The 12,384-nt window shown below is 56.8% G+C and overlaps 1 protein-coding gene across 1 annotated transcript; it reads right to left on the reverse strand.

The window, feature by feature from the left end:
* Nucleotides 1-4,662: 4,662 nt before the first annotated feature.
* On the reverse strand, nt 4,663-10,351 carry LOC100550702 (solute carrier family 2, facilitated glucose transporter member 5-like). The gene is given in 13 exon segments (XM_085229605.1): nt 4,663-6,599; nt 6,698-6,825; nt 7,328-7,403; nt 7,671-7,772; nt 8,052-8,162; nt 8,244-8,431; nt 8,651-8,783; nt 8,931-9,076; nt 9,158-9,282; nt 9,348-9,508; nt 9,682-9,862; nt 9,941-10,189; nt 10,191-10,351. Coding segments are annotated over 13 exon segments (1,992 nt in total). The 3' UTR covers nt 4,663-6,368.
* Nucleotides 10,352-12,384: the final 2,033 nt, after the last annotated feature.

Genomic DNA, 12,384 nt, shown 5'->3' on the forward strand with positions numbered 1-12,384 from the left:
GCTCCTGGGGTGCCTGGGATGGGGTGTACGGCTGTAGGTGCTGAGCCCCCAGGATGGCTGCAGACAGGGTGAGCGGAGATTGCTTTAGGCATCTCTCATGGGGTGTTGATTGGTTCCTGCACCCCAGGAAGGGCCTTCAGTGCTTTCCCCCTTCCTGTCCTCCCTGGCTGTGAGTCCGATCATCCTGAAAATTAAAAAGTAACCCAAACACAGCAGCACTTGAAGAGACTGAGTGGGGAGCTGGGACAGGCATTGAGTTCCTGCCGCAGAGCCCCTCGCTCCCACTTCTGCCCTGTCTGCCCCCAGTGCGGGCACGAATGGGGGGTTCAGGCAATTCCTGTCTCACCCAGCAGCTCTCTCTGCCCCCAGAAGTAAAGGGAAGAAAAAGCCGCACTGAGTCACATCAGGGCAGCTCTTCCCATCCTGCTCCCTACCCCACGAGGAGGACACCTCACCTCCTGTGCCTGTCCTACAGGGGAAGAGGGGGCTGAGTGGTGCAGGGGGGTCCTTTGGGCTCCTACCGGTGGCATTTCGTACCATGAGCAAATATTTGCTAATGGCAGCGCGGCCGGGAGAACGTAGCGGAGCTGCTCTCCCCCCGCAGGGGCAGGCAGGGAAATGAATATGAATTTATCATGATTAGGTGAACCCAGCAGGGAGAGCGGGAGAGAGAGGGCCAGGCAGGGAGGGGGCGGGCGAAGATGGATCTGTGCAATAAAATTAAATAAGGACACCAAATAGAGTCGCTGCTCGCGCGCCTGCCCGCCCGCGTGCTGGGCCTCTCCCGCCCTCCCTCGCTCCTCCAGCTTTGCTGATTTCTCTCTTTCCTCAAATTTATGAGGCCAATTATGAAGATGAGGTTGGAAGTTCTCAGAAGTTCACTAAATGCAAAGTGCGGTCCCTGCTGTTCCCATCAAATTAATTAACCGAGTGCTATTGATGGCCGGGCGACGTCGGTGCGGCGTGGAGCGAGGGAATGGCTGCTGGGGTGCAGCTGGGGGGGGACGGGGGACCCTGTGAGGTGTCCCAGGGCAGCAGCCATCTGCCCTGTGCACCCCTGCTCTGCTGGGGCGGCTCCCGTGTATGGGGTGGCTGTGCCCCAGCCCATAGGGGCAGTTTTTGGGGGTCCTACACAGACCCTATGTCTGCTGTGTCCCCACAGCAGTGAGATACCCGCTCTATGTGCGACCTGCTGGGATGCTCATGGGTGGGAGACGCAGAGCCCCAGGCTGAGCTCAGCCACCACCCAGCCGGCCCCTCCCCTCACCCATTTTTTGGGAAAAACAAACCCAAAGCAATTATATTGCTCAGAGACGTCCCACCCCTGTGCTGTGCTGCAGCCAGTGCTTGAGGTTGGGAGGGGATGGTCCCAAGCCCTTTCAGAAGGTCTGGTCCCGAGGCCCTGGATCGAACCCAGAAGGTCTCTGTTTGCTGCGCTGCCTCTCTGTGCCTCAGTTTCCCTCCTCCTAGCATTTCTTGGGGCTGTTTGCTCCGTGGGTTTCACTGGTTGCCAAATCAGCATCCCAGTTTCCAGGGAGCGCAAACAGAGAGATGCCCCCCAGACCGGTCCTATTTGGCACCAAATCTTTGCGCCACGTATTGCTTGCACTATCCGGGTGTGGGGACCTTCACCCCACAATGCCACGAGGTCTGAGACCACGCAGCCCCCATCCCAAGGCTGTAGGGCCGGCTCTCCTCCTGCCTGGCCATCAGTGAGCTCTCGTTGGGCCACACGGCGGCACAAACAGCCTCGTTTACAGAGGCGTTTCTCCCCAGCAGAGCCGTAACTCAGCTCCCGTCACCACGGGAAAGGGGAGGCAGGCTCTCCAGTCCCCTCGGATGGGAGACGTGTTACTTGCCGATAATTTACCTGCTTGTGTCAAATCGGAAAAAGAAACAGCTCGGCAGCTCCTGGGCTGCTGACACCGGGCTCAGAGAGGGAAAAAATCAATTCCAAATGAGGGGAGGAGCGGTTTGAGAGCACCCCGCTTTGGGGCCGGGCTCCATGCCGGCCGGTGCTGTAGGGCTGAGCTCGCAGCCTCGTCCTGCCCCGCAAGCAGTCCCAGCCACGGCCCAGAGCCGCGCAGGTGGGGTGGGAGGGGGAGATGATGAGGAACCTCGTCGGGAAAGGAGGCGGAAATCAAGGGAGTGGTGAGGGGACGGGCAGCAGAGGGAGCTGGAGGACCGGGTAAGGGCAGCGCGGCGATGCCCGAGGTGGAGGCGGCCCGGCTCCGCGCAGCTCCTTGCCGCGGGGGTGGGATGGCGGGGTAGGAGGTGGGTTGAGATGGCGCAGTGACCCCAAACCAGGGGCGGGCTCAGCCCGTGCCCACCGCCCGGCTCCTGCACCTATCCCTGTCACCTCCTCCAGTTTTACTCGCAGCGGGGTCCTGAGCCGGCAGCACTGAGCCTGGAAGGATGCTCATCACAGCAGGGGATTTGGATGGCTCTGTGACCATCAGCAGCAGAGCAGTACGTCCTCAGGGAGCGGGAGGACCTGGTGCAGGTATGGCAGAACCTGAAATTGTCCCCCTGCTCTGCTCCCTCTGCCTCCTGCTGAGCCCTGGGGTGCAGAACTCCCCAAGTGTTCCCGCAGTCAGCTCAGTTTGCCTTCCCATTTCGCAGGCCAGGCCGTGGGTCTGAGCTCTGGGACACCGATCCCAGCTGCAACCCCCGGCCCCACCTGCCGTCCCCACAGCTCCCTCCCTTTACCCTTGCCATTCCCAGCAGCAGGAGCCAATTCACGGCCATGGGTGCCACGCTGGGACATACAGCCCCTGGAGCATGGGTGGTGGAAGGCACTTGCTGCTCCCAGGAAGCAAGGCCCACAGCAGGAAAGTCTCACTCTTGCTGCTGTGCCTGGTACTGCAGTGGTCTTCATGGTGCCTCCGGGCTTCTGCTGCTGTGGTCTCTGCCAGTCTGGATGGGCACTTGTCATGCTTTTCAACGGATAGCATTTTTCTACTCTCCATTTCCCATGCTCTGCAAAGCTGCAGCAGCTCACAGGAGATGCAGCAGGACCCCCACCTGCTCCTAAGGTTGTACCTTCAGACACGCCAAGAGGACGCCATTGAGACACCCAAAGGAGGCACCACTGGGACACCTCAAGGGTTCACTGTGGGAACACCATTGGGACACCCTAAGGATTCATCAAGGGGATGCCCCGAGGGGACATCACTGGGATGCTCCAAGGAGACACCACCGGGACATCCCAAGAGGACATTATGGGGAAGCTCCAAGGAGACGCCACTGGGACACTCCAACGGCCAGCACCCACAGCCACGGGGGGATTTGGGTCTGGGGGGGCCCTCCTGCTCATTCTCCATTTTCTGCCTTAATTAGAACCCGGAGAGACCGGGCGAAATCGCATTAGCGCGGGGCCCCGGTGCGCGGAGCCATCCATCTTTTTTTATTACAGCGTAATGGGGCTGCTCGCGAGGCGCCGTGCGATTTGTCACAGGCCTCGTTCCCTGATAACGGGCATTTGTCATCACTTTCTTCCCGTGTTAATGTCATCATCGGCGGGCTGACAGGCGGACCCGCGGAGGGAGCGCTGGCGACAGACCACATCCGTCAACCTAATATTTCCGTGGCTGTGGGGATCGGCCGGGCTGAGCGCACGCATTAAGGCGCTTATGGGGGAGAGAGAGGGAAAGAAAAAAAAAAAAAAGCTAAAAAAAAAAAAAAAAAAAAAAAGGAAAAAAAAAAGGAAAAAAGAAGAAAAAAAGGAAAAAAAAAAAAAAGAGCCATTGTCATTAATTAAAATGTTGGCATGAGAGTGACAATGCATGGGGACACGGCTGTGGCTTTCTGCTGGAGGACACAGCATCTCCTGGATAGCATTTGGGGCTGGGAATCAGCAGAAAGGTCTTCTGTAAGAGGGGAGGGGATAAGTGGGATGGTCCCCCCCATGTCCCACCCCAAGGGTTTGTGCCAGGGCTCATTGGAGACGTTGGTGTGATGAAGTGAGCAGCCTCAGCCCCATGGGATGGTGGGAGGGAGGGGAAACCCCCATGTCCCCCACCAGGGACCTGACCCCGGCCTGCAGCTGCCGATAATTTGTGGTTGGGGTGCTCGGGGCTTTGCCCCCCAATTTTTGGCTGTTTCTATGGAAACTGGGGGTGGGGATAGGGAGAAAGGTGCTTGGGGTCATGGGTCTTCATGAGGGGGCTGTCATTTTCAGTTCTTTTCTATTCTTTGGGCAATAACACAGAATAAGAAGGTTTGGGCAGATTTTTAATTTAATATCTGTATTTCTAATACCTCTGCAGGGTATCTGGGGGCTTTTGGTGGGTGCTCCCAGCCAGTTCTGCCCACTGCCTTCCCAGCTCTGCCCGTCACATCCCAGGACATCCCACCCTCTCCCAGGCTGGGTGTTTGGGGTTTCCACAACAGCCAATGGGGAAACTGAGGCACACAACGCTGCGTCCCCAATGCGCTCCCACCATAAATCACGGCCCTCCGTGGGCCGACCACCTTGTAGGAAGGATTTATTGGGGGTGGGGGGTCGGGAGGGGTGGGACACGACTTGGGTGCGGCGGCAGAAATGCGCTTCCATAAATCGAGAGGCAATAGCAGCAATAGGGGTGGGGGCACAGAGCAGCCCTGCCGCCCCATCCCTGCACTCTGCAGAATCTCCCGCTCTGCAGAGAGAGCAGCGTGGAAAATCCCCCGGCGGGGAGTGCGGACGCGTGTTCTTTGTAAATGAAGAACATAATTAACATTAAATTAAGGTAATACAAATGAAGACAACACAGCGCCTGACAGGATGAGTGTTTGGGGAGGCAGTAGAGAGAAGTGATTCATATTTTTAATTTACTGTACAAATAGACTAGCAGGGCTGGGGGGGGAAAGGGCCATCCGAGTGGAGTGGGGATTTCTTTTCTTTTTTTCCTTCTTTTTTTTTTTTTTTTCTTTTTCCCACTGTTGTTTTGCTGTGCTTTAAGCACACAATGACTATTAAAGTCAACTGCCCATATAATAGGACATCTCCTACATGAGTGCTCTCCGAGAGGCAGCTTGCTGCAGCCATAAATCCCGGCAGTGCCATCTGCTGGCGCGCACCCCGCGCCCCGGCACCGACCCGCTCCGCCGATGCGGGGTCCTTCCTTCTCCTTCTATAGGGAAGCACGCCTCTATATATACAGCTGTTTTCTGAATAGCTCATCTTTTAAAGACATCTTTTGGAGAGATTGGGTTGGGGAGTGTTGGATCCCAGGAAATGTGTTATGGTTTGGAATGACACAGATCTCCACTCTCCTCTCCACCCAACGCTCCCTCCCTCAGCACTGGGCACCATAGGAAGGCACCCGGAGAAGATCATCTCTATCTTTGCTTCCACAGATCCGATCAGGGCAGTGAGTAACCTCGCAGTACCGAAGTCACTTCCTTGTCACACCTCTGATTTTTTCAAAGCCTTCCCTCACCGTCGCTGTGTCATCCCCTCATCCTCAGTGCCCTCTGAGTATGGCTGAATCCTTTCGGTGGGTTTGGGCAGTGCTGGAGCCCTGTACTTCTCCAGCCCGTGAGGATTATTTTGAACTATCAAATCGTTTGAGTTGAAGGAACTCTCAAATACCATCTGGTCCCATTCTCCTGCATTGAACAGGGACACCTACAGCTTCATCATGTGCTCAGAGCCCACGCAGCCCGACCTTGGGTGTCTCAGGGAAGTGGATGTCCCCACCCACCACCTCTTTAGGCAACCTGTGCCTTGGCCCCAGTTCAGTGGACAATATTGGCGGCAGGAGGTTGTTTGGACTCAGTGATGTTAGATGTCTCTTCCAACCTTAATGATTGTATAACATAACAGCAGGGCTCGTGGGTCACACTGGCATGCAGGGGTCAAGGGGTCACTGCTTGCCCGGGGAGGGCACAGGGCATCTCCCAGGCTGCCCAGCACGCCGGGTGGGAGAGATAAATAAATACTGGAATAAATAAATACCAGTGGCAAAGAGGCCTGAAATGATGCTGTCGTTTGCTGGGAATGAGAGACACAAGTGTAATTTAGGTTTTGATATTATGAAAGTCTCGCTGCTCTAAAACAGCAGGGCACTCAGTGCCTCATTAATAAAGGATAAACTTGGAGTCTATTTACAATGCACTTTTTGGGGTTATTTACACTCCATTATACATATGTAATGCTGCACATATTTACCGCTCTGTTCTGCTGCCGAGAGCAGCCGAGTCGGGAGGGGGACGTGGAGGATGCTATGGGGCCGTGAGCTCTGCTTCCATGGTGTTGGGACCAGGCTGCAGGGATCCATATGGACCAGTCGCTGTTCCCATGTGCATCGTCAGGCTGTGGGTTGACAAGACATCCAGAGAGACCTGACATTGTCCCCTGCTCCCCTCTCAGCACTACGTGGGGCTCAGGGCAGGCTGTGCTCTGAGCCCTCCAGGCTGCTCTCCATGGCCCCGTATCCACGGAGCCTCAGCATCCCCGCATGGCACGGTGGGGCGGGGGGTTGGCGGGCAGCAAAGACACGGCTGATCTCCACAAAGGTCTTGTTCTTGGTCTCGGGGACGATGAGGTAGACATAGAGGGCCACCAGCAGGCAGACCCCACAGAAAACCAAGTAGGAAAAGGCACCGGTTGACATCTGGGGACAAGGAGAGGGAAGAGTTGGGGCGGCTGGTCTTGGCTCCTGGGGGAGCAAAGGGGTCATGCCCATCCCAGTGCCCAACTCGAGGCCATTACCTGCAGGAACGGGAAGATGAAGCCGATAGTGAAATTGCAGAGCCAATTGAGAGAACCCCCCAGGACATAGGCAGCCGAGCGGTGGGACTGCGTGAAGAGCTCAGCTGTCATCAGGAAGGGGACACCAGCTGCATAGGGATGGTTGGGTCAGTGGCAGGTGACCAGGATGTCATGGCCCTTTGGGACAATGGGATGGGTACTGGGCCGGGAAGCTTCAGTCCTGGTGCTGTGCCTGGGCTCCCAGTGGTGGGGGTGGGGATGCTGAAGTCATCCTCATGAGAGGTGCTCCAAGGAAGGACATGAACAAGCAAACAAAAGTGATGATAACACCGGGAGGAGTGCAGCCCCCGATGGACTCTTACTCACAGCTCGCCCAGAATAGAGATATGTATATTTTTGTTATAAAAGTCCTATTCATCATTGTTTGTGAACAATGAGCCATTAAAATCCTAATTAAAGATGTAATTACAGCGAATAAAGTCTGGGCTGAGGATGAATTATAGATCTGCTAACGGCTCTGCTAATACATCAACTGGGTAAAGCAGTGCAGGTTCTGTGCCTGAGGTCTGGAGCACCCAGCTCTGTGCTGTCCCCTGTCCCCACCCCCGGCCCCGCAGCCCCCAGACCCACCTGGCCCCATGCAGAACCCAGCGATGATGCCCACCACGCAGGCAACGGCGACATAGCGCATCCAGGGCAGGGCAGTCTGTGGTGGGACACGGAGTGATGGGACACCAGTTTAGAAGAGGTACAGGTGATTTGGGGCAAAGCAGAGCCAGCTCAGGGAGAACCCATCCCATCCATTGTAGGGCTGACAGCTGGACTTGGTGGTCTCAGGGATCTTTCCCAACCTTAATGGTCCTATGCGTCTGTGATTCATCCCTTCACCACCCAGCCCTCATTAAGGGTTGCCCGGGGTTGGAATCTCATTAAGGCACCCAAGGCCCATGGGATGGCAATGTCCCAATCCTACCTGAAGAAGCAGGCAGCCGGTGATGCCTGCCAAGCAAGTGCCCATGGCACAGAACCCGGTGATGATGAGGGGCCGCCGGCCCAGCTTCTCAATGGTGAAGCACTGCCAGGGGAGAGCAGAAAGCAAGGGAACAATGGGGATCCCACTGTGGTGATGAGGGTACACCGTGGGTCCAGGTCCAGCTGCAGGCATGGAATGCTCCTGGTGGCACCTCTATGTCCCCATTCAGATCTATGTCCTAAAATTGAGTCTTCTCACCCCATTCTTCCTGTTTTCCTGCCTCCCCCCTACAGAGAGTGGCACAGATGGTATATGGGGTCTATCTGACTCAAGGCTCAATGGTGCTGGGTGCTGAGGTCTGTCTGTCCATCCCTCACTCACCCCAATCAGCCCCGCAACAACTTCAATGGCGCCGGTGCCCACTGTGGTATATGGGATCTGGGATTTGGGGATCCCTGCATTCTGGAAGATGGTGTTGGTGTAAAACCAGATCTGCCAAGGAAGGGACTCGGTGTGAGAGGGGGCACAGAACTCTGTGTCCCTCCAGAACCAGGTTTCAGGACCAGGACTCACGGCATCGATCCCTGAGAGCTGCATGCCCACATTCACCACCGCCACCGAGAGGGTCTGCCAGCGCACCGAGCGGTCCCGCAGCAGCTGTTGGACAGAGACCGTCTGCACCGAGGAGAGGGATTTCTGCTCCTCCTTCATCTCCTCCAGTACCTCCTGCACATCAGGTGCCCCCAGGAACCGGCGCAGCGCTGTGGGTGAGGGTGGATGGGTGCTCATAAACACGGCATGGGGCTGTGCATCCCTGGGAGTCAGGGAGATGCTCTGACACCACAGTGATGGGCACCGGGGAAATGCTATGGGATAGTTGAGTGGGAGAGAAGATTTGGGTTATACGGGGTATGTGGGCTGTCAGAGTAGTGTGGTAGGATGCATACACACAGGCGGTTCCCCCCTAGGACAACCCTCACCCTCAGTGGCCCCACAGACGTCATTCCTCTCTATCAGCAGGAACCGTGGGCTCTCGGGGAAGCAGTGCAGCAGCAGAAGCTGGAGGGAGGCAGGTATGGCCACTACTGCTAGGAACAGAGGCCAGTACCTGTCCTGGGGAGAGCGGAGATGGAGATGAGTCATGGGGAGGGCAGTGCAGGGCCAGTGGTAGGGCAGGAGGGGGACATTCCATTGGGGGTAACCCATCGGGAAGCATCCCACTGGGGGACATCCCATTGGGTGATACCCCATCCTGCTCACCTGGCCCAGCAGCTCAGGCAGCCCCAGCACCTGTGCGCAGAACACCCCCAGGCAGATAAAGATGCTGGGCAGGAGGCCCAGGAAGCCCCGCAGGTTCTTGGGGGCGATTTCTCCCAGGTAGAGGGGCACCACGCTGAGACAGATACCTGGCAGCACGGACAGGGAGGTGGCCACACAGACAAACCCCAGACCCTCTCATGGTTAGGTTTAGGGTCTTCTCCACCCACCTGAGTGCAGCCCGGTGATGGCACGGCCGATGATCACCATCTCGGGGGCTGCCAGCTGTCGGCTGAAGGCCATGAGGCCGCCAGCCAGGAGGACGAGCAGGGCGCTGCGTTCCAGCGTGCCGTGCCTATGGGGCACACACAGCAGTGGGGCAGCCCCTACGGCCCCATCTGCCTCGTGCCACCCTCTTACCTGCCATAGCGTGCCACCAGAGTCCCCACCAGCAAAGAGCCCCCCAGCCCGCCCAGGGCGAAGATGGAGACGGTCAGAGAATAGAGGAGGGTGAGGAGGCCAGGGGGCAGCCCGTGCCCATAGCGCTGGGACCATGTGGCGTTGTAGAAGGCCTTTACGTGCTGTGGGGCAGAGAAGTGGGCACTGACTGGAGAGGAGAAAGGCAGGGGACCAACAGCATCACAGCCAGCCCTGGGGCACAGCCGGAGGGAAGAGCCAGCAGTGAGGCAGGAGTAGGGGTCCCACCACCTCCATGGAGGGATACAGATCCCGGTGTGGCTGTGCCATCCCTTACCACAGCTGGCGAGTTCACCACGGCCAGGTTGTAGCCGTAGAGCATGGAGGAGCCGAAGGATACCAGGAGGGTGACGGAGAGCAGGGGGCAGGTGAGGCGCTGGGGGAGAGGAGAGCAACAGAGCCCTGTTTTAAGCACAGACGCCGACCCCACAGAGCTCCCCTGTAGCCGACTCCCAGTCCTGGGAGTTTCTTCTCCCCCAGACCCCCTTCCTGAGCACAGTAGTCAGATCCATAGCACTCAGCAGCTCCCGGCTCACGCACACCAAATCCTCACTAATCTCAGTAGGAATCCCGAGCTGGGAACTGGGGGGGTTACACACCATGAGGGACGTGGGGAATAGGGATGGGGCAGCCCCCCAAACCAGACCCCTGCCCACCCAACACTCACCCCGCTGATGTCCCTGCTGGGCTGTGGGATCCCCTTCTCGTCGGTCTGAGGATGAGGGGAGGAAGGCAGACCCTGTGCCTGGCTCTTCTCTCCCATTTTCAGATGGAAGGAAGGAAGGGGAAGGAAAAGAAGGAAAGGCAGTCTGAGTGTTGTCCCCTGGGCTCATTGGAGGCTTCAAAGCGGTGGAGGAGGAGTCTGGGGCACTCCCTGCCTCAATGGGGCTCCTCAGGACTGGATGCAGAGGGTTGAAGGGGGTACCCACATCTCCCAGCACCGCCATCAGCCCCCCACCATCACATCGGGCTGCGAGGCAGCTATGCCCCATCTGCTGTGATGACGGTAGGAGGGCTGGTGACCTACGTGTCCTGATGAATGGGGGCATCTGCCCTTCTCGGGACCAGGGTGGCAGAGCCCTCAGCCCCAGGGTGCAGCCCCCAGCCCCAGAGAGTAGAGATGCAGCTCATGGCAGCTCAGAGGAATCCAATTTTGCTGCGGCCAGGAGCTGCCTCCCCTGCTGCTAATGAAGTGCCTTTAATTAGCAGCCTAATAGCAAGCTCTTAATTTGCTGAACAGCCAGTCGAAAGGATGGGGACCCCACTAAGCCAGGCTGGCAACAGCTCCAAAAGCTTAAAAGGGACAGGCCAGGCTGGCTGGCCCCACCATGGGACAGGTCCCTTCATACAGGACTCCCTGTGTCCTGCAATGATGTTCCAAGAGCCCCTCCAACTCTCTCTGCCTCAGTTTCCCCATGTCTTCACTGGGGCATCGACCCGCATAGGGCTCTGGGACTTTGAGGGCTCTATCCTCAGTGCAGAAGGACAAGGCTGCTGTCAGGGGGCATCTGGATTTAGGAGTAAATCTGGGTTACTGTCACTGGTCCCCAGCAGCTGCAAAAAGAGCTTTGGTGGATGTGCAGGTGGGGACCACATGGCAGGAAGGGAGGGGGTGAGGAGGAAGCCTGGGGTGTCAATTAAGGGCCACTGGGGAGCTGGATTAATTGGAGACATTCCTGCGACCTGACCCAGTGATGGTGGCACACGGTGTGATGGGGACAAGTGCTGCAAGCAACCCCCACTGCTCCGAGCTGGGACGCAGCTCAGCGCCGTGATGTATTGGCAGCCCCAGCCCTCCTTTCCTCCATGCAGGGGCTCCCTGACTCCACGTGCTTTGGGGGGAAAGCAGCAGCCAGACCCCAATCCATCCCATTCCCTCCCACTGTCGCCCCTGCAGGACCGCTCACAGTCACCTCCTTATCTGGGTGCAGGGAGGGCCATGTACCTGCACGCAGCCTTTCCAAGCCCAGCAGTCCCTGACACAGCAGCTCCCTCACCTCAGAAAACATTCCCAGCAGCCACGAGGCTCCCACCATTAATTTGCCCAGCAGGCCGACGCTGACCGATTTCCCTCTTCCCAAAACACACCTTACTGAAGTGTGCATATAAAATTGAAAGAAAAAAAAGAAAGAAACCACCACCAGAAAATTTCATTTTAAAGCCGTGGGTCGATCAAACGCTGTTAATTTGGAGATATGGCAAACATTACTTTCCTTCCTCATTTGAAGTGGAAATAAGGCACACATTTTTAAAAGGAAAGGGTAATTAAGCACTGAATCTATTTAAGATAAGCTGCCTGGTACTCACTCTGTTCCTGCAGAAATTTACAATGAAGATTGCTTTTCTGTCTCAGAGAGGAGAGAGCTTCAGATTCTGAGTTCCTGGATGTGAAGGCAGAATTGCTGGGAAGAGTTCTCCAGCTCACTCTGATGGGTTGGAACTGGATGGCCTTTGGAGTCTCCTCCAGCCCAACTATTCTGTGATTCTCCCATCTTTGGGGTCCCCTCCAGCCCAACTATTCTGTGATTCTCCCATCTTTGGGGTCCCCTCCAGCCCAACTGTTCTGTGATTCTCCCATCTTTGGGGTCCCCTCCAGCCCAACTGTTCTTTGATTCTCCCATCTTTGGGGTCCCCTCCAGCCCAACTATTCTGTGATTCTCCCATCTTTGGGGGCCCTTCCAGCCCGACCATTCTGTGATTTTCTCACCTCTGGGGTCCCTTCCAACTTGATCACTCTGTGATTTGATGATCCTTGTCTTTGAGCATCAATGGGAAGGAGAGGAAGGGTTGGCTAGGGATAGAGCAGGATAGGAACAGCAGAGGATAAAGCAGCATAAATAGATGATGTATGTATTAAAAATCCAACCCCCTCCAAACAAAGCACCCGGCTGCTGGGAATGCTGTCACAAGGAGAGATGGGGATTGGAGGTGACAGGACCCCCAGCCCAGCAGAAAGCAGGAGGTTCGCAATCTCCATCCC

The sequence above is a fragment of the Meleagris gallopavo genome, chromosome 8 (genome assembly GCF_905368555.1).
Source record: "Meleagris gallopavo chromosome 8, MGAL_WU_HG_1.1, whole genome shotgun sequence".
Classification (NCBI taxonomy): domain Eukaryota; kingdom Metazoa; phylum Chordata; class Aves; order Galliformes; family Phasianidae; genus Meleagris; species Meleagris gallopavo.